The sequence below is a fragment of the Ranitomeya variabilis genome, chromosome 1 (genome assembly GCF_051348905.1).
Source record: "Ranitomeya variabilis isolate aRanVar5 chromosome 1, aRanVar5.hap1, whole genome shotgun sequence".
NCBI classification, from domain to species: Eukaryota; Metazoa; Chordata; class Amphibia; order Anura; family Dendrobatidae; genus Ranitomeya; species Ranitomeya variabilis.
Genome location: NC_135232.1, coordinates 45,956,096 through 45,977,488, shown reverse-complemented (window position 1 = coordinate 45,977,488; position 21,393 = coordinate 45,956,096). Strand labels below are relative to the sequence as shown.

General features: G+C 43.6%; 1 protein-coding gene across 2 annotated transcripts in view; it reads left to right on the top strand.

Annotated features, from left to right (window-relative positions):
• Positions 1 to 21,383, top strand: part of SKA1 (spindle and kinetochore associated complex subunit 1) — an 86,580-nt gene extending 65,197 nt beyond the window's left edge. For both annotated transcript variants that reach the window (XM_077283009.1, XM_077283018.1), the window contains exons 5-10: positions 12,645 to 12,732; positions 15,159 to 15,283; positions 16,767 to 16,858; positions 17,421 to 17,558; positions 18,990 to 19,159; positions 20,421 to 21,383. In XM_077283009.1, coding sequence (XP_077139124.1) covers positions 12,645 to 12,732; positions 15,159 to 15,283; positions 16,767 to 16,858; positions 17,421 to 17,558; positions 18,990 to 19,159; positions 20,421 to 20,569 — 762 coding nt within the window. In that variant the 3' untranslated portion in view covers positions 20,570 to 21,383. The remainder of the gene's footprint in view (positions 1 to 12,644; positions 12,733 to 15,158; positions 15,284 to 16,766; positions 16,859 to 17,420; positions 17,559 to 18,989; positions 19,160 to 20,420) is intronic.
• The last annotated feature ends 10 nt before the right edge of the window (positions 21,384 to 21,393 follow it).

The window sequence follows — 21,393 nt, the reverse complement described above, 5'->3', positions numbered from 1 at the left end:
CGGCTCCTCTCTCCACATCAGTTGGTTTCCTGTCCTTGACGGGGAACCCTCAAGATAGAAGACTTCTGAAGGCAGAAGAGGATGCCTGGGCCTGGGTCGGAAGGATTTGGGCAGACACTGGTCTGCTGCTTCCGTCACTAGGTACAGGTAAATATAGAAAAACTGACTGAACAGCCATCTAGTCTGAACTGGTGCATAACCAAAAAGTCTTACATAGCAAATAGATAATGGCTGCACTCAATTTTACTGTGCTAAAGTAAGGAAATGTGCAATGCATGAAATGTGAATAGCATACTGGCTTGTGAAATCTATGAAAAAACACATGAGATGCTTAGCACAAGATTTGGCCAAAAATTGTGAGCCCATCCACCAAACGTCAAGGTAATCTCAGATCGGATGGGTACCTAACCTGTCTGCCTAGTGTTAACACTTACCTATGGCTAATAACATGGTAAAGCCTGCATTTATAGGAAGGTTAGAACCAACTGTGTTTGGATGTAATTAAAATCACAGCATGGTGAAGGGCGGGCCGTTCAAGTCAGAAAAAACAGTACATAGTAAATATAGAAAAACTGACTGAACAGCCATCTAGTCTGAACTGGTGCATAACCAAAAAGTCTTACATAGCAAATAGATAATGGCTGCACTCAATTTTACTGTGCTAAAGCAAGGAAATGTGCAATACATGAAATGTGAACAGCATACTGGCTTGTGAAATCTATGAAAAAACACATGAGATGCTTACATTGACGTTTGGTGGATGGGCTCACAATTTTTGGCCAAATCTTGTACTAAGCATCTCATGTGTTTTTTCATAGATTTCACAAGCCAGTATGCTATTCACATTTCATGTATTGCACATTTCCTTGCTTTAGCACATTAAAATTGAGTGCAGCCATTATCTATTTACCAGGTACAGGTAGTCACCTCGGGGGCCATGTATATCCATGCCCCCCTGAGCGAAGCATGGCCACAACCCGTGAGGCAATGCCCGGATAAAGATTATCCTCGGGGGCCCAGGTAGCGTTTCCCCCTGTTGACATAAAATCCTGCTGTCCACGGGGGTCACTTTTATGGTGCCGCCCCTGTTGACCAAAGGTGGCCATGCAGCCCGTAAGGCACATTGGTGCCCGGGCTGGGAAAGTCTCCTTGGAGGTTTGGGGCCCTCCCTGTTGAGCATTGAAAGCAGGTCTCCCCCCTTCCCCCTCCTCCCTCGGTCGGTACCCTGGTCGGTACCTGAGGCAGCAGCAGGGTATGGAGCGATGTCTGGCAGCACTGTGGAGAAAACACTGGGGTGAGTGCTACGCTGCCTCCCTGAGCCGGGCCGCAGCATGGACATTCCCGGGCACTGCGAGCTTCCTGCCCAGCCGGCGCCATGTTTCAGGAAATGGTACGGTACGCGCGTGTGCACAATACCAGCAGCACTCGGAATGTTTTGTTGCAGGCAGAGGGGCAGGAGGGCCGAAATCTTTGGCGCGCACCGGAAATAAAGGCCGCGTGAGCGCCTGGAAGAAAAGCGCTGAAGGCGCGCACACCGCAAGTAAGAATCGGGTGCGCGCAGGACCCGAAGGCAGTGTTCGGGCAGAGGCAGGATTAACCAGGTGAATGGCGGATTAAGAAGCGCTCACTGGAAGTGGTTGCCGGATGTGCGCTTATGCATGATTGTATAGCGCAGGCGTCGTGCTAGCGGCTGACAGATGCAGGATCAACCAGGTGATTGCATCACATGCACCGGAAGTGGTGCAGGCACGATCAGCCAGGTAATTAATGAGTAAGATTAGCAGGCCAGGTGCGCATATACACCTGGTTGTAACACAGTCACCAGGATGTTGAACGACCAGTAAGAGGCAGGATCAACCAGGTGATCCATCAGAAAAAAAAAAAAAAAAAGGAAGTGAGGCAGAAGTGCTGCCCTGTGTCACTAAACAGCCAGGTTGAAGGTGACTGCTCTTGTTACATGGTGGTGTGTAAGATGGAGAGCTTTTCACCAGAACATTTAATGCCACAGCAAGAGGTGCAGGAGAGGCGGTCTCGCTCAAGTGAGAAGAGCCAGATCCGCCATGGCAGCAGCAGAAGCCGCTCGGACAGCGTACGGACAGATCGCCATACCAAGGAGGGGTCCCTGGTCTCATTGGGAGACACGGAGAAAACCAGTCAACCTCCGGATCCGGTACCCGTACTTTGAAAGCGTCCGAGAGGTGAGTGAACTTCGAGAAATTCCAGCATGCTAATGTCGATTCTTTTCTCTTATCTCCGTCTCTCCCCTCTTTTCTTACATAAATTTGGAGGTGGAGTATAGGAGGTCCCCAAAAAACATAAAGGCAGACTTTTTAAGCAGGAACCACTTAAGGCAAGGGGAATGGTCCCTAAAAAAATCAATTTTTCATTGGATAATACACATGTGGGGAAGACCCAGTGTAGATCTCTTTGCCTCAAAAGCCAACAAGAAAGTTCAGAGGCTCTGCTCTCTGAACCCAGCAGACAGACCGTTGGCAGTAGACGCCTTCAGCATAGAATGGACGTCAGGACTCTTGTATGCCTTCCCACCGATATGTCTAATCCCAGCAGTCCTGAAGAAGATCAGGGAGGACAAGGCCAGGGTAATTGTAATAGCTCCCTTCTGGCCGAAAAGACCATGGTTTTACTGGCTGAGAGTGATGTCAGTGACGGACCCGTGGGTACTCCCGGAAGACCAGGACCTTCTAACACAGGGTCCCTTCAACCATCCGCAGAATTCTGGGCTACATTTGACAGCCTGGCATTTGAACGGTTGTTATTAGAGAAGGAAGGATTCTCAGCTGGTTTAATATCCACCTTAGCAGAAAACCAGTAACAACCAAGATCTATGGGAGATTATGGAAGAAATTCCTGTCCAGCTCAGGGCCAATACGGGAAGGGGAGGTCCCGATAGTGGCAATACTGGAGTTCTTGCAAAAGGGCTTAGATCTAGGATTAGCTGTTAGTACCCTCAAAGTACACATTTCAGCTTTAGCAGCCCTATTTAACTGTGACCTGGCAAGCAATAGGTGGGTGTTGAGGTTTATCCGAGCCTGTAGTAGAACTGAATCTGTTCCATCCCCTACTCCTCCACCATGGGATCTAAATTTAGTATTCAGTCAAGTAAATAAGGCAGCACACTGCAGCGCTGAAACATGCAAACATGAAGACTGAACTGCATTACTGAACTAGAAATATGAAAAATGAGAGCGTTTAGCGCATAAAAATGGCCAATTTTATGTGTACCTGGTAGCCACTTTAGGGCATCTCTCGTATACCAGGTCCTACGCTTTCCTTTCCTCCCAGAGAATAAACGTCTCCATGTGAATGGGTACCTGCGAAAACCTCTTCTTAGACTAACATTCTCTCTCTCTGTGGAGGGGTAATGGACCTGTTGCGATTAAAACACCTGTGGCTAGGAGGCGGAGTGCTCAGTCAGAAGGCTAAAGAATACATTTCAAAAAACTGACCGTCACATCCAAACATAGGCTAAGTGTGAACAGGTGCTGAACCTAGAGTCACCAACTCGTATATAGTCAAGTAAATAAGGCAGCACACTGCAGCGCTGAAACATGTAAACATGAAACATGAAAACTGAACTACATAATTGCACTAGAAATATGAAAAATGAGAGTGTTTAGCGCATAAAAATGGCCAATTTTCTCCACAGAGAGAATGTTAGTCTAAGGAGAGGTTTTCGCAGGTACCCATTAACATGGAGACATTTATTCTCAGCAAGGAAAGGAAAGCGTAGGACCTGGTATACGAGAGATGCCCTAAAGTGGCTACCAGGTACACAGAAAATTTGCCATTTTTATGCGCTAAACGCTCTCATTTTTCATATTTCTACTTCAGTAATGCAGTTCAGTTTTCATGTTTCATGTTTGCATGTTTCAGCGCTGCAGTGTACTGCCTTATTTACTTGACTGTATACGAGTTGGTGACTCTAGGTTCAGCACCTGTTCACACTTAGCCCATGTTTGGATGTGACGGTCAGTTTTTTTAAATCTAAATTTAGTATTGACAGCTTTGACAGAAAGCCCCTTTGAGCCGTTAAATACAACATCAGATAAAGTACTAACATTAAAAAGCTTTGTTAGTGGCACTTACATCGGCCCGTAGGGTTGGGGATTTACACGCATTGTCAGCTGACCCCCCCCCCCTTACACGCAAATTATGGACGATAGAGTTGTATTAAAATTAGATCCGGCATATCTCCCCAAAGTGGTATCGAGATTCCATAGGGCTCGGGATATAACCCTACCCTCTTTCTGTCCCAATCCTAGCAACAAGAAATAGGAGAGACTCCATTGCCTAGATGTCAGGAGATGTATCCTACAGTATTTAGAGATGACAAAATCCTGGAGGAAACAGAGGGCTTTATTTGTTTAATTCTAGGGGTCAAGGGCCTTAAAGCCTCAAAACTATCGCTAGATGGGTGAGAGAGGCCATTATTCTAGCGTATAGTAGTGCAGGCAGGGTTGTTCTACAGGGTTTGAAAGCCCACTCCACGAGGACCATGGCGATGTTGTGGGCGGAGAGAGCAGATGCTACCATCGACCAAATCTGTAAGGCGGCCACTTGGTCCTCTCCGTCTACATTTTTTAAAAATTATAGGCTAGACCTATCTGCTACCTCTGATCTCACATTTGGGAGTGTTACAAGCAATGATCCCTCCCTAAAAGAGAATACAAATCTCTGTAACTCTCTCGTGGTGCCGTCATGTATGATGGAAAAACACGGGTATTACATACCTGGTAATGTGTTTTTCCATGAGACATGACGGCAACTTTACACTCACCGGCCACTTTATTAGGTACACCTGTCCAACTTCTTGTTAACACTTAATTTCTAATCAGCCAATCACATGGCGGCAACTCAGTGCATTTAGGCATGTAGACATGGTCAAGACAATCTCCTGCAGTTCAAACCGAGCATCAGTATGGGGAAGAAAGGTGATTTGAGTGCCTTTGAACGTGGCATGGTTGTTGGTGCCAGAAGGGCTGGTCTGAGTATTTCAGAAACTGCTGATCTACTGGGATTTTCACGCACAACCATCTCTAGGGTTTACAGAGAATGGCCCGAAAAAGAAAAAAAATCCAGTGAGCGGCAGTTCTGTGGGCGGAAATGCCTTGTTGATGCCAGAGGTCAGAGGAGAATGGGCAGACTGGTTCGAGCTGATAGAAAGGCAACAGTGACTCAAATTGCCACCCGTTACAACCAAGGTAGGCCTAAGAGCATCTCTGAACGCACAGTGCGTCGAACTTTGAGGCAGATGGGCTACAGCAGCAGAAGACCACACCGGGTACCACTCCTTTCAGCTAAGAACAGGAAACTGAGGCTACAATTTGTACAAGCTCATCGAAATTGGACAGTAGAAGATTGGAAAAACGTTCCTTGGTCTGATGAGTCTCGATTTCTGCTGCGACATTCGGATGGTAGGGTCAGAATTTGGCGTAAACAACATGAAAGCATGGATCCATCCTGCCTTGTATGGAGCATCTTTGGGATGTGCAGCCGACAAATCTGCGGCAACTGTGTGATGCCATCATGTCAATATGGACCAAAATCTCTGAGGAATGCTTCCAGCACCTTGTTGAATCTATGCCACGAAGAATTGAGGCAGTTCTGAAGGCAAAAGGGGGTCCAACCCGTTACTAGCATGGTGTACCTAATAAAGTGGCCGGTGAGTGTATATTCCCACCCTTTTGATCACGTCATTAGTTGGGTGCATTATTTGTATCTGTACACTAACCGGCGGAGTTCCTCTCGTACTCTGTAAAACAACTGATGTGGAGAGAGGAGCCGCCCCTTTTATCTTGAAGGTTTCCTGTCCTTGAAGGGTGGACCTTCTCTCTCGTGGTGCCGTCATGTCTCATGAAAAAACACATTACCAGGTATGTAATGCCCGTGTTTCACACATGTCTACCTTACATCGGCACAATGTTGGAACCAATTTTTTTTTTTGTTAGGAAGTTATAAGGGTTAAAATTTAAACAGTGATTTCTCATTTTTACACTTTATTTTATTTTTTTTTTTTTTAGGGACCACCTCACATTTGAAGTCACTTTGAGGGGTTGATAGAAAATACCAAAAAGAAACACCATTCTAAAAACTGCACCCCTAAAAGTGGTCAAAACCACATTTCAGAAGTTTATTAGCCCTTCAGGTGCTTCACAGGAATTTTTGGAATGTTAAAAAAAAAAATAACATTTACAGTAACTTAAAAAAAAAATAAAAAAAAATTAATTCAGATCCAATTTGTTTTATTTTCCCAAGGGTAACAGAAGAAATTGGACCCCAAAAGTTGTTGTACAATTTGCCCTGAGTACGCTGATACCCCATATGTGGGGGAAACCACAGAGCTCGGAAGGGAAGGAGCACTGTTTGACTTCTCAATGCAAAATTTGCTGGAACTGAGATAGGATGCCATGTCGCGTTTGGAGAGTCCCTGATGTGTCTAAACATTGAAACCCCCCACAAGTGACACCATTTTGGAAAGTAGACCCCCTAAGGAACTTATCTAGATGTGTGGTGAGCACTTTGAACCCCCAAGTGCTTCACAGAAGTTTATAACGTAGAGCCGTAAAAATAAAAAATCATATTTTTTCACAAATGATCTTTTCGCCCCCAATTTTTTATTTTCCCAAGGGTAACCGGAGAAATTGGACACCAAAAGTTGTTGTCCAATTTGTCCTGAGTACGCTGATACCCAATATGTGGGAGAAAACTACTGTTTGTGCACACGTTGGGGCTCGGAAGAGAAGTGGCGTTTTGGAATGCAGACTTTGATGGAATGGTCTGCAGGCATCATGTTGTGTTTGCAGAGCCCCTGATGTACCTAAACAGTAGAAACCCCCCACAAGTGACCCCATATTGGAAACTAGACCCCCCCAAGGAACTTATCTAGATGTGTTATGAGAACTTTGAACCCCCAAATGTTTCACTAAAGTTTATAACGCAGAGCCGTGAAAATAAAAAAATAATTTCCACAAAAATAATTTTTTTAGCCCCCAAATTTCCCAAGGGTAACAGGAGAAATTGGACTGCAAAATTTGTTGTCCAATTTGTCCTGAGGACGCTGATACCCCATATGTGGGGGTAAACCACTGTTTGGGCGCATGGCAGAGCTCGGAAGCGAAGGAGCACCGTTTTACTTTTTCAACGCAAAATTGGATGGAATAGAGATCGGACATCATGTTGCGGTTGCAGAGCCCTTGATGTGCCTAAACAGTGGAAAACCCCAATTCTAACTCCAACCTTAACCTGAACACACCCCTAATCCCAACCCTAACCATAACCCTAACCATACCCCTAACCCTGACACACCCCTAACCCAACAGTAAACGTAATCCAAACCCTAACCCTAACTTTAGCCTCAACCCTAACCCTAATGGAAAAATGGAAATAAATACTTTTTTTTTTTATTATTATTATTTTTCCCTAACTAAGGGGGTGATGAAAGGGGGGTTTGATTTACTATTTATAGTGGGTTTTTATAGCGGGTTTTTATGTTTGGCAGCTGTCACACAGTAAAAGATGCTTTTTATTGCAAAAAAATAGTTTTTGCATCACCACATTTTGAGTGCTATAATTTTTCCATATCTTTCCATATTTTGGTCCACAGAGTCATGTGAGGTCTTGTTTTTTTTTGCGGGACGAGTTGACGTTTTTATTGGTAACATTTTCAGGCACATGACTTTTTTTATCTCTTTTTATTCCGATTTTTGTAAGGCAGAATGAACAAAAACCAGCAATTCATGAATTTCTTTTGGGGGGCATTTATACCGTTCCGCTTTTGGTGAAATTGATAAAGCAGTATTATTCCTCGGGTCAGTACGATTAAAGCGATACCTCATTTATATCATTTTTTATGTTTTGGCGCTTTTATACAATAAAAACTATTTTATACAAAAAATAATAATTTTTGCATTGCTTTATTCTGAGGGCTATAACTTTTTTTTTTTTTTGCTGATGACACTGTGTGGCTGCTCGTTCTTTGCGGGACAAGATGAAGTTTTCAGCGGTACCATGTTTATTTATATCCGTCTTTTTTATCGCGTTTTATTCCACTTTTTGTTTGGCGGTATGATAATAAAGCGTTGTTTATTGCCTCGTTTTTTTCATGGTGTTCACTGACGGAGGTTAACTAGTGGGACAGTTTTAGAGGTCGGGTCGTTACAGACGTGGCGATACTAAATGTGTACTTTTATTGTTTCTTTTTTTATTTACATAAAGAAACGTATTTATTGGAACAATATTTATTTTTTTTCTTTATTTAGGATTTTTTTTAAAAAAATGTTTACACAGTGTAATATTTTTTTTTTACATTATCCCAGGGTGGGACATTACTAGATCAGCGATTTGACAGGCAGTGCAGGAGGCTTACCGGCACTGCTCTCAGCAGGCACTGACAAGCCACCTCCCAGCAGGACCCGGAAGGACCCCGTGGCCATCTTGGATCTGGGGGCCTGCAGGGAGGAGACAGGAGGAGACCCTCGGAACAACGCAATCACATTGCGCTGTTCTGAGGGTCTCAGGGAAGCAGGCGGGGAGCCCCCTCTGTGAGATGCTTCCCTATGCCACCGGAACACTGCAATCTTGTTTGATCGCAGTGTTCCGGGGGTTAAAGTGCCATGAGCGGTCCATGTCCGCTCCTGGCACATAGTGCTGGATGTCAGCTGTGATAATCAGCTGACACCCGGCCGCGATCGGCCACGCTCCCCCGTGAGCACGGCTGATCGGATATGATGTACTATCCCATTGATGGTTATACGGGCCCAGGTCACCTCGACGGGATAGTACGTTTGATGTCAGAAAGGGGTTAATATATGGAGGACTATGAGGAGTGTATATTAATATATGGAGGACACTGGATAGTGTATAATACTATATGGAGGACTGAGGAGTGTTAATATATGGAGGACTATAGGGAGTGTATTATACTATATGGAGGAATATGGGGAGTATTATACTATATGGAGCACATTATATTATATGGAGGACTATGGGGTGTGCATTTTACAATATGGAGGACTATGGGGCACATTATAATATATGGAGGACTATGGGGTGTGCATTTTACAATATGAAGGACTATGGGGCACATTATAATATATGGAGGACTATGGGGTGTATTATACTATATGGATGAGTATTATTCTATATGGAGCACATTATACTATATGGAGGACTATGGGGTGTGCATTTTACAATATGGAGGACTATGGGGCACATTATAATATATGGAGGACTATGGGGTGTATTATACTATATGGATGAGTATTATTCTATATGGAGCACATTATACTATATGGAGGACTATGGGCTGTGCATTTTACAATATGGAGGACTATGGGGCACATTATAATATATGGAGGACTATGGGGTGTATTATACTATATGGATGAGTATTATTCTATATGGAGCACATTATACTATATGTAGGACTATGGGCTGTGCATTTTACAATATGGAGGACTATGGGGCACATTATAATATATGGAGGACTATGGGGTGTATTATACTATATGGATGAGTATTATTCTATATGGAGCACATTATACTATATGTAGGACTATGGGCTGTGCATTTTACAATATGGAGGACTGTGGTGCACATTATAATATATGGAGGACTATGGGGTGTATTAGACTAAACAAGCAAAATGCTGCATATTCATCGAGTGATTGGATTGTTTATGCCGGAACAGAGATCATTGTTCTCAGCTGCACATCGCGGGTGTAAACTGTATAAAATGTGCTGCTGATAACATGATACTGTATGGGGACAGATTGAACTAATAGTGATTGTACTGTTCTCTTCATTCTTTCTCAGCTGGTGTAAAGAGGCCGGGAAACAAGCAAATGACTTCAGTATTGTCGATCACACTCGTTTAGCGGCCTGAACTCAGCGCATGTAAATACAGCAGAAATGCTTCTGTGTGATATGCAATATGTTAGCATTTGGGGCCCCATGTTAAGCTTTTGCCTAGATCCCCACTTTGCCTAAAACCGGCCCTGAGAGGTAGTAATGGCAGAGACAGCTTTTAAAAAACAAAAAAGGGCTGGATGATTCCTCAGTACACATAACATTGCAGGATATAGATAATTTAATGACAAAATGGACAATAGGTGGAAAAAGGTTGAACTTGATGGACCGAGGTCTTTTTGGATTTATGTAACTATGTTTTTGTTTTTTTTAACTACTAAAAAAATATTCTGCAAGTTTATCGCCGCCATTGTGTCACCAGGTCATTTTTACCTCACACTGAGTGCCAGAACATTTGCGGCATCGTTTTTCTTGCTCATTTCACCACACTAGGATTTTTTTTTTCCCATTTTACAGTTTGTTATATGATAAAATGAATGGAGTCATTAAAAAAGAAAACAACTGGTCCTGCAAAAAAAAACGACAAGTTCTGTAGGCGGAAAAATGAAAAAAAAAAAAATATGGCTCTTCTGAGGGAAGAAGAAATGTAAAAAGCGAAAGTGCAAGTCTCTGCCTCCTTAAGGGGCTAATCAGCGTCTCATGAGCGGATTTTACTAGCAAAAAAACCCGATGTGAAAATTTTCCGAAAAAATATAAAACTGCAGATTTTACTGAATGTAAAAAAAAAAAAAAAAAAAAAAAAAAAAAAACGTTTTTGCAGTTAAATCATTTCAATAATCAAATCTGGTGTTTTCCATGCGGAAGTTATAGTGTTAATAAAATAGGGCCACTAGAATCTGCAACCAGATCCACCAGAGAGGTTTCTGAGGACGCTGTAGAAAAACACGAGCGTATAAACGAGGCCCACTATGTATGGTGATAAAGAAAAGGAGACTACAGTACCCGTCCGCTACACGGAGGAACTGAACCCAGGCACAGGTGAATCATGGTCTTCAGAAATATGGCCGCCAATGGAAAGTTGTTGTTTCCTGTGCGACCTCCAGCGTCTGGACGCTTTTGATTGGCGCATGGATGTGACGTCACCGCGCTCTCGGCGGCTTGATTTGAAAATTCTCCGGTGCCGGCGCGGCTGTCAGGTCGGTGACTGCGGGTCTCTATAGTGCGTGCGGGGCTGAGAGGCACCGGAGGAGGAGGAGGTGCGTGCAGTGCGGGATGTCTGCGGGCAGCGGGAAGGTTTTTTTTTTTCCCTTCTGGTGTTGGGGCGAGAATGCGGTGTGACGTCATGGACAATGGCCCGATAGTGGCCCCGTGAACCGGACTCACGTTAGTCTGCAGTTAGTTAGTAGTTAGCTATTCGATGTTCATGTATGGTGAATTATACATAGCGTGGATAATTGTTTGGGTAACATTTTGTCCAGGACTGTGAGATGTTTATTTTGACTACTTGTGGTCCTGGGTTATTCACGTAAATCGCTTATTTATGTCGCACATAATCAGACGCACTCAATCGTACGTAACTTCAATTTGACATTTTCTTTGGTAAATATTCTTCAGGACACTGATCCGGTCATTGTGAGCACTAGCGGTCCAGGGAGCCTCTTTTCACATTAAACTTACATACGATTGAGTGCGTCTGATTATGTGCGACATAAATAAGCGATTTATGTGAATAACCCAGGACCACAAGTAGTCAAAATACACATCTCACAGTCCTGGACAAAATTTTACCCAAACAATATCCACTCTATGTATAATTCACCATACATGAACATGTAATAGCTAACTACTAACTGCAGACTAACGTGAGTCCGGTGCCCCATGACGGCATATGGTTCCCCATAACACTTAATTGCCAGTGGTACAGACTGGCACTGCGGTCCCTGTGAGTGGGGGGTGCAGACTGGCACTGTGGTCCCTGTGAGTGGGGGGTGCAGACTGGCACTGCGGTCCCTGTGAGTGGGGGGTGCAGACTGGCACTGCGGTCCCTGTGAGTGGGGGGTGCAGACTGGCACTGCGGTCCCTGTGAGTGGGGGGTGCAGACTGGCACTGCGGTCCCTGTGAGTGGGGGGTGCAGACTGGCACTGCGGTCCCTGTGAGTGGGGGGTGCAGACTGGCACAGGGGTCCCTGTGAGTGTGGGGGGTGCAGACTGGCACAGGGATCCCTGTGAGTGGGGGGTGCAGACTGGCACAGGGATCCCTGTGAGTGGGGGGTGCAGACTGGCACGGCGATCCCTGTGAGTGGGGGGTGCAGACTGGCACGGCGATCCCTAGCAGCTCGTGTCGTAGTCCCCCATAATATTGCTGGTTGCAGTTTTCCCATAATGGAGGGAGCAGCTGTGCTCTTATAACAGAACTGGCCATACTGCCCCCATAACAGCACCGCCGCAATCAGTCACGACAGAATCTGCCACTGTGCCCCATTACAGTTCTTGTCATAGTGCCCCCAGAATAAGCTTCAGGGACCCAATAAGAGCAGCCGCAGTGTCTGCCAGTGTCGGAGTGCACCAGGATGGGGCAGTCAGTGACCTGTGACCAGAGCGTGGCGCAGTGTCGCCATCATTGTGCCCGTGTAACAGAACCACCTGCCGGTTGTGTGGACGTCCTCCTCCGCCACCTTGGTGCAGTCTGAGTATAATACCCCTTCACCACGACTAACGCCCTCCATCCTGCTCAGCCCCATTACCAGCCTCTCGAACCCCAAACCCCATTTTGGCCCCCACACTCATCACTGCCTTGATTTTCTTTCCCAGTGACAGATGGAGACCCCCGACATGGATGATTTATGTTTTCACATCAATTCCAAAATTTCTATCATCAAGAAGACCTTACAGTTACGTCACATCGGTGAGTGATGCCTAATGTCAGCTGGTGCACCCCACAACGTTCTGTAGGCGGGAGCTGTGTGTATTCCTTATAAGGACTTATGACATCATAGTTGTCCCCCAAGGAGCCACAATGCAATGAAATAAATATTAGAACATCCTATTTAGGACAAAAAAAAATGTATTCAGATTGAAATAACATATTTACCACTTTTCCCACTTACGTGCGTTTCGCCACATCAGCTTCCTCAGGAACATTTTCATTTTTAGTCTTTTTGTTATTTATTCTTTTTTTCCAAGAGCCGTATGGATTTATTTTTCCATCAACATAGCCGTACGAGGGTTCGTTCTCCATGGGACGTCAGTCGTAGTTTTGAATGACGCCATTCATTTTTCACTATGGATGGCAAGAAGAACAAACAAATCAAGCCAGACATGTCATTGGAAGCAAGGATCACCAAGCTACGACTTACCTACTATGGACACGTCATAGAGAACGATCACTTGAGAAGGACGTCATGGAAGAAAAGAAGGAACAAGGCGAAGAGGAAGACCAGCAACCGATGGCTTGATACAATCAAGATAAGTGGAGAAGATCCTGGTGGACCTATCTAGGCTTGTACAAGATCGATCTTCCTACAGAGCGTTCCACCGTCAACAGAACTGTGGCTATACCAACTTATAAGGGCTGGGTTGTTTTTATTATTCGTTTAGTGGTTAAAAAAAAAAATCTGAACTTTTGTAAAAAAAAAAAAAAAGTTTGTGTACCCATTTCCTGAGACCCATTATTTATCTATTTTCACCAGTGGAACTGTGTGGGGGTTTCTTTTTTTACTTAGAGTTGTAGTTTTAATAATTTTTAATTAGCTGTAACATTTTAGTAGATTAAGCAATTATGAGATATATATATATATATATATATATATAATATATATAGTTATATTTATTTTATTTTTTTTCCCCCCCTAGTAGACTTGACCCTACACTCGCCTGATCGCTTGTACTATACGCTGTAGCGGTTCAGTATCACAGTATATATTAAAACCACTGTCTGCTATGATGCCTAGCACTTGAATGGCGGTAATGGGAGTGTTCAGCAGGCCCCTACTGTCAATGAAACCCATAGACGCCAGATAATCTCATCACGTTGGGGTGATCGGCGCATGTATGGAAGCTTCACCAGCATTGTGCCACTTAAATGCTACTATTGGAAATAGGAGCTTCCCTTTTTTTTTTTTTTTTTCATTCTTTAACTCCTTAAGGACATATGACGTACACTTTCGTCATATGAGAGTTCTCGCGTGCTGAGCCTGCATTTTTCCTGGCAGATGATGTGTATGATTTAAAGGGAACCTGTCAGCTCATTTTTCACATATAAGCTTTGGCCACCACCATCAGGGCTTATCTACAGCATTCTGTAATGCTGTAGATAAGCCCCCCATGTAATGTAACCTGCGACACCCATCGGACCGGACCACCCCTGGGTGAGTGTAATCTAATTTGTTTTTCTTCTCTTTCAGGTTACATTGGGGGCTTATCTAAAGCATTACAGAATGCTGTAGATAAGCCCCTAATGGCGGTGGCCGCAGCTTATATGCGAAAAATGAGCTGACAGGTTCCTTTTAATCGGCCAACATGCGCCTTAACAGCTACGGGTGGAGTGGAGCTGTTAATTGTCAATCTTTGACAGCAGCATGTAACACGCGCCAGCAGTGAGCGCGTCATTCCACACTCCCATTGGCTCGCCTGTGACGTGACCATGGGGTTGCCATGATAGCCCGAGATTTCCTGAAGACTCCTGTGCTTGTGATGACGATTCTTCTGTGAACGCCGGCCTGTGACTGACATTCATGGGAGATTGTGATTTATTTTTTTTTCTATACATAACAGGGCTGATGCACTGCTATGTATAGCACAGATGATCGCAGCTTCAAGTCCCCTAAGGGGACTATTAAACACATTAAAAATAAAACAATTAAAAAACATATATTTACATATTTGGTTTTGCAAAATGGCGACACTAGCGGAATTTATTTATTTATTTTTTTACAAATTTCCGAATTTTTTTATTTCTTTTTCTCACCATTTGATTTAAAAAAAAAACCTGTATATATTCAGTATCTGTGCACTCATACTGACCTGGGGAATCTTATTGCTAGGTCAGTTTTACCGTATAGTGAACATGGTAAAAAAAAAAAAACCCCAAAGAACAATTGTGGAATTGCATTTTTTTGCAATTTCAATTCACTAGGATTTTTTTCCCCTGCTCTCCAGCACATCACATGATAAATTGTATGGTGTCATACAAAAGTACAACTCGTCCCCTCAAAGAACAAGCCCTCATATGCCTGTTTGTACAGAAAAATAAAAAAGCTACGGCTCTTGGAAGAAGGGGAGAAAAATAAAAAAACTAAAAAAATAAAAAAAAGTGTCCCCATTTGTACACAGGTCAGGACCCGTCGTTGGGGAACGTGCTCCGTAAAGTGGCTTATGAGCTGCACCTGCTGTGTGAGCTTCTGAATAAAGTGGAGACTGAAGTTCAGAGGCAGGAAGCGATCGCAAAGTCTCTGAAGGTAAGCTGGGGGGGGAGACATGGCTCCTGTAGTCGGGGTTGTCGCAGTATTCATTAGTGATGAGCGAACGTGGTCGGATAAGGTGTTATCTGAGCATGCACAGGTGCTAACCGATTGCCTATCAAATATGCAATCCCTGCATGTGTTGCGCCTGTCGAATAGCCGCGGGGACTCGAACATATTATTCGACCCTCGGTTAGCACCCGAGCATGCTCAGATAACACCTTATCCGATCACATTCACTCATCACTATTCACCATGGGTAGAGCAAGTGCCGAGCATCGTGTCCAAGGCCAAGAGGTGTAAAGGTGGGGAGGGGGACGAATCTGAATATGTAATATACAGCAGAGGTGGAAAAAAGTGTCTCCTGCCCTACATATATTCAGAAAATGGATGATCACCATATTAAGATTCAGGTATTTTTATTATTTTTTTTTTATTATTATTTATTTATTTTTAAATGCCATTTTGCCAAACATGCATGTAAGAGATACATTTCTGTTAACTTTTGTTTTAGTATTTCACATGTTTTTACAGTTACAGGGACATCAGATATGTCCTTATTTCCTGGTTTGGGCCATTTACGGTACTTCTAAAAAGTGTGATTATTATACAAGTTGAAATTCAAAAAAATTTGGAATTGATGTGAAAACAAAAATGAAATGATTTGGATTTCTCTTGTAGCCATATTTTATTCACAGCAGAACATAGTTTAGCAGATCAGGAGGTGAACGTTGGATATTTTTCCCATTTTATTTCAAAGAATTTACTCATTTAGAAATGTTTAATTTTGTAGAAGAAGCCATCTCTGCCGTTTTTCTATTACTCCTAATATACAGACATATAGAGGTGTCACTATATCCGTACAATGTGCCTGTAAAGAAGAACTTTATTTAGACCTTTTAGGCGAAGAAAATCATCGAATACTTAGTGGTGCGACATTGCTAAAGCTCCTGCCTGCCATGATAGAAGTTGTGAGTTTGCATCACAAGACAAGCTTTAAAAAATAAAAACGTAACTGTATATGTCTTCCTCCCTACAGAAAAGAAGGCATTGAAAAGCAAATTACCGCTTTCGGTTTTTTTTACTCTCCTTCCATGAGCCATAAAGTTTTTATAAATACCGTTTTTGGATACATATGACATATTGATCACTTGTTGCAGCGTATTGATGGCCTATCCATAGATTATTGGAGGCGACCGTCGTCTCCATCTATCAGTGGCTGTACCTAATGATGTACGAGCAGGAGCTTTTACGTTGCTTTTTGGCCGCAGTACTGGGCCGCGAACACTGACAATGCACGGGACCGCTGGGTCCAGTTTTCATCTGATCGGTGAGGGTTCCAGGTGTCGGACCCCCACCGAAGTGTGTCAATCCTGGGCAGCATCCTTACATCCGTGCAAATGATGGAAAGCTATAGAAGAGGATTATCTGTCCCTGGGATCTATAGATTTAGGTACGTGACTTATTCTTTCTCCTTTAGGAGCTGCAGGTGACTCTAGAGAGCGACGCCAAGGAAGCGGCTCATCTCAGCAACAATATCCCACCGCACCTTCCAAAGAAATGTCCAAACAGGTACTCAGGTTCCGGGCAAATCCAGCCACCGCCATCTTCTCACTTGTTTTAGGCGCTTATTACTCTTGCCCGTTGGCTTCTTATTGCCGGTGCTGGATTAAAATAATAAGAAAGGATGTAACTTACCTTCCCCAGGTGCAGCGCAGACCTCTGTTTACGGGCTGCAGTGATGCAGACGACATGATCGGCTGCAGAGGTGATGCGCGCTGCACATCTGATTGTATTATTATGAGCCAGCACTGGTCAGAAAGCTATAAGCGGGACAGGCAGTATTATCGGCCCATGTAAGGGACGTCGGGGGTAAGGTGTTGTGTCATGGCGATACTGTGGGGATACATCATAAATGTCTGAGGGTCAGCAGCGCTAGGCCAGCTCCGTCTCATGTTGGCTCTGCTCATTGTAGTCCGCCCACATTCATCCCCTCCTTGTAGCCGTCCGCCCCAGAGACACCTTTCTGCCCGTGACTCTGGACGGTGCAAAATGGCCGTTCCCACTTGTCCCCCTCTCTCACTGGGATTACAGACTTCAGCGTCTGAATATTAATATTTTGTGTCTTTACCAGTAATTCGGTCCCAGGCGAGGAGCCTCCAGCAGAAGTTAAGGTCATCGCTCCAGAGCCGGCGAAGAAGAAGCCCGTCAAAGAGAAGCCCATCAAGGAAATGGAGCTGATTACGGTGCAAGATTTTGCCAAAGTGCCAGCGTAAGTGATCGCGGGTAGAACTAGAAAAGGCCCGTTTACTACGGCAAGTAAGAAAGCCGTAATGCCGTACATCGAGCAATAGAAGTGAGCTGGTCGTGTACTACAGTCGTTTGTGAAAGTGTTCACCCCCCTTGGCTTTTAACTTACTTTGTTACCTTACAATCTGTGTGTGATACATCCGCACTAAATAGTCTACATTAGTGAAGTGAGAAAAATTATAGTCCTAGCTTAAATTTAAGGGATCTAAAAACTGGCATGTACATATGTATTCACCCCTTTTGCTATGAAGCCCCTTAAAAATTTCCACTGTAAGCAATTCCCTTAATAAATCCCATGGAAACGTGAAAAATTCAGAGACTTATCCAAAGCAATTTGCATCTGTAATTGCTGCAAAAGGAGGATCTTCAAAGTACTGACTTTAGGGGGTGTGAATAGTTATGCACACTGAAGCTTTCAGTTATTTTGTCCTATTTGTTGTTTGCTTCAAGATAAAAAGAAAACCGAACGTTCAGCTATAGGCATGTTCTTTATATGGACTGATGCAGACCCTCAAAAAAAAAAAAAAAAAATTGAAATTCCAGGTTGTAAGGTAGAAAAGTTACTGTCAAGGGGGTGAATACTTTAGCAAGTCACTGTATAGCCTGGAAATATACACTGTACAATTACAGTGGAAGCTGCTGCGGAGATCGGAGGTGTCCCCTCATATTTCTGTCTAACATATAGCATATATATTGCCCCATCTAATCGCCATGCGATGCTGATCCGCGTGGCTACCCTCCGTGTTATTTTTTAAATAAATTTACGAAAGTTATTTTCAAATCCACACAAGAAAAGTTCCCACGGAAATTTGTAATCAATTTTCACACGGATTTCAGTGCTGGTTAAGCGTTAAAATCTCCATGAAATAAATGCTTGAAGGGTCAGCTCACACTTTTTAAATTTTTTTTGTTTTGTTTTTTATCATGCTGTAAAGGTTTTTTTTTTTTTTTGTTTTTTTTTTTTGCACTTTTTTTATTTTACTCCTTTTAAAAAGTCTAGTGGAATCTCTCCTCTGTCACACTTATAGGGGGAAATATAGGTTAGATATAGGTTTCTGTTTGCAGCATGCTTGCACTTTAGAACTGCTTTAGTCGCGGAGATCCTGTAAACAGCATCCTAGATCTCAGCATCCTGATGAGTGCTCCTTCAATGGAAGTCTTCAAACAGAGGCTGGACAGACATCTGTCTGAGATGGTTTAGTGAATCTTGCATTGAGCTGTAGGTTGGACACGGTGACCCTGGAGGTCCCTTCTAACTCTACCATTCTATGACTCCTATAAGTTAGATTGGTTACCTGCTCTTAGACTTGAATCTTGCTGTGTTTTCCCGCGACCCAGCAATGTGATGCCTGACTTAATCCGCTAAACCGTGCCTCAACCTTCCCCTGCACAGATATTTGAAGAACCGCCTGACGTACGAGCAGGTCAACCACTTTATAGAAGAAGTCAACAAGGCCGTGGTGGACAAGTACAAGATCGTGCATCAACCTTTTAAGACGCTGAACAACGTAGCCAGGAGGCAGCTGGGGAGATTTAAAGAAGAGGAGACGCCAGACACGAAAGGTAGATAATGTGCTAGATCAGGCGGCATTAGATAGGGGGGTGCAAAAATACTGAAAGTCGGATGAGAACCCTGGGCTCGATGCAGAAGAGTTTCCCTCAGTTGCTGGCATTGTAAGTTATTATGGATCTGATACATACAAGGGACGATTGTGGCCTTATTGTCCTGTACCTCAGTGGTTGTTCTCCAAAAGTGTCTGACCCCTTCAATCTCTCAAACTCATTAGATGCCACATTGTATTTGGGCTTTTCTACCTCTTTAACCACCTTGCACATATGGACGTAACTGCATGTCCTACTCTGGGGTGACCGCGTGTGGCGGTGGGTCAGGAGCTCCCTCCAAACGTGGCAGATACCGGCTACATTAAATAGCCGGCATCTGTCTCTAACAGGCTCCGTCTGAGTCGGCTGTTAACTATTTACGCTGTCAGTCTCTGATGTCTATATATTAATGACGTCACAGCGGGAGCAAAAATGTGCTGGTTCCCATCGATCTCCCATGACCCGATCCTGGGGCTCCGATGGGTTACTACGACAGACATCACCGCCACCTTGGTCTTACTCTGAAGCTCATCTATACACTGAGCGTCAAAGGAGACCCTGATCTACACTATGTACAGCGATATTGAAGCATACAGTATAAATGACAATCTCGGGTCCAAGTTCCCCAAGGGGACTAAAAATACAAAACTTTTTTTGAAATATAAAACTTTTAATTGCCTTCCTTTTCCTCCATTAAAAAAAAAAAAAAAAAAAAGACAAATAAATTTGCTATCGGCGTGTCCGTAAAAGTCGGATCTATCAAAGGTATCCCGATCAGTCAACAACTTAGTGAGAGAAAAAACAAAACGCCAGAATTGCTATTTTTTTGGGGGGAGGAGGGGTCACATACTATGAAAAGAGAGTGAAACGTCACATGGATCCCAGAATGGTAAGAAAGAAAATGTCAGCTCAGGATGTAGGCAACGAGCCCTCGCAGAGCTCCATCAATAGAAAAGTGATGTTATGTGTCTTTGAAAATGGCGACAAAAACCAACATTTGTTCATTTCTTTTTTTTCCACCAGTTCATCATTCTCGGAACTTTTTATTTCCTCCCCATTATTCAGTACATTATATGGTAAAATGAATAATGTTGTTCAAATCTACAACTCGCCCTGCACAGAAACGAGCCTTCAATGGGCTATGAGAGCAAAAATCTGTACTTGTAAGTAGTAATCACTACTATTCCTTCAGCTACTAACTTTTTTTTATTTTACCCCCAAGGACAGTTTTTTATAGTGGAAGCAGATATCAAAGAATTCACCCAGTTGAAGGTGGATAAGCGCTTCCATAGCATGCTGAGCATCCTGAGGCACTGCTGCCGCATCCGGGAGCTGCGCGGGAAAGGAATCGTCCGCTATGTTATCTGCTAACCACTCGGCGACAAGGCGTTCCTCCCCGGCCGGGACCTCACTACAGATGACGGAAGGACTCGTCGGCCCGTCAACAGGCGAAATGGGAAACTGTCAGCCAGCCGCACTGTTAGAACTATACACTTTTGACCTTAAGGCCTCCTACCTCCATACACTCTTGACAAAAGTCGTCTGAAGCCGCCGATGTTAGCGGGATCAGCCGACAGTCTGTGTGTGGCGGCCCCCAACTCTTACCCAATCGATGATGTGGGATCTCAATGACTGATCCTTTTGATCTCCAGTTGAAAAGCTGCTGTCAGAGGGGTCTGTATCATATAGGCGTTCCCGTCTGAGTGTTCCCGTGTATGGGGGAGTCAGGAAAAAAGAGCTATCTATTGTGTATGGTGGTCTTTACATTATAGGGGTATTCCCATCCCTATAGTAGGTGAAAATAATAATATTAGCAAATACCTCCAATTAGAAAGGTAGTATAGTTCTTCTGATAAGCTATGTCGCTTACCACATGGGCAGGGCATTGCAGTAGCTTAAGTATCCATGGTTACGACCACTAACTGTTACTATATGAGTGGTCATAACCATGGATACATAAGCTACTGCAATCGCCCTGCCCATGGGGTAAGCGACATAGCTTATCAGAAGAACTATACTACATTTCTAATTGGAGGTATTTAAGTATTACAATATTGGAATTACTCTATATAATTAACTGTTGTGTAAATAAATGTTCTACAACTTTCCTGTATGCTGCGTGTTTCACTTTCTCATCATATATGTTTGTTTTGCTTATACTTTCTTTTCCAATATTTTTATTTGTTTTTTTGACA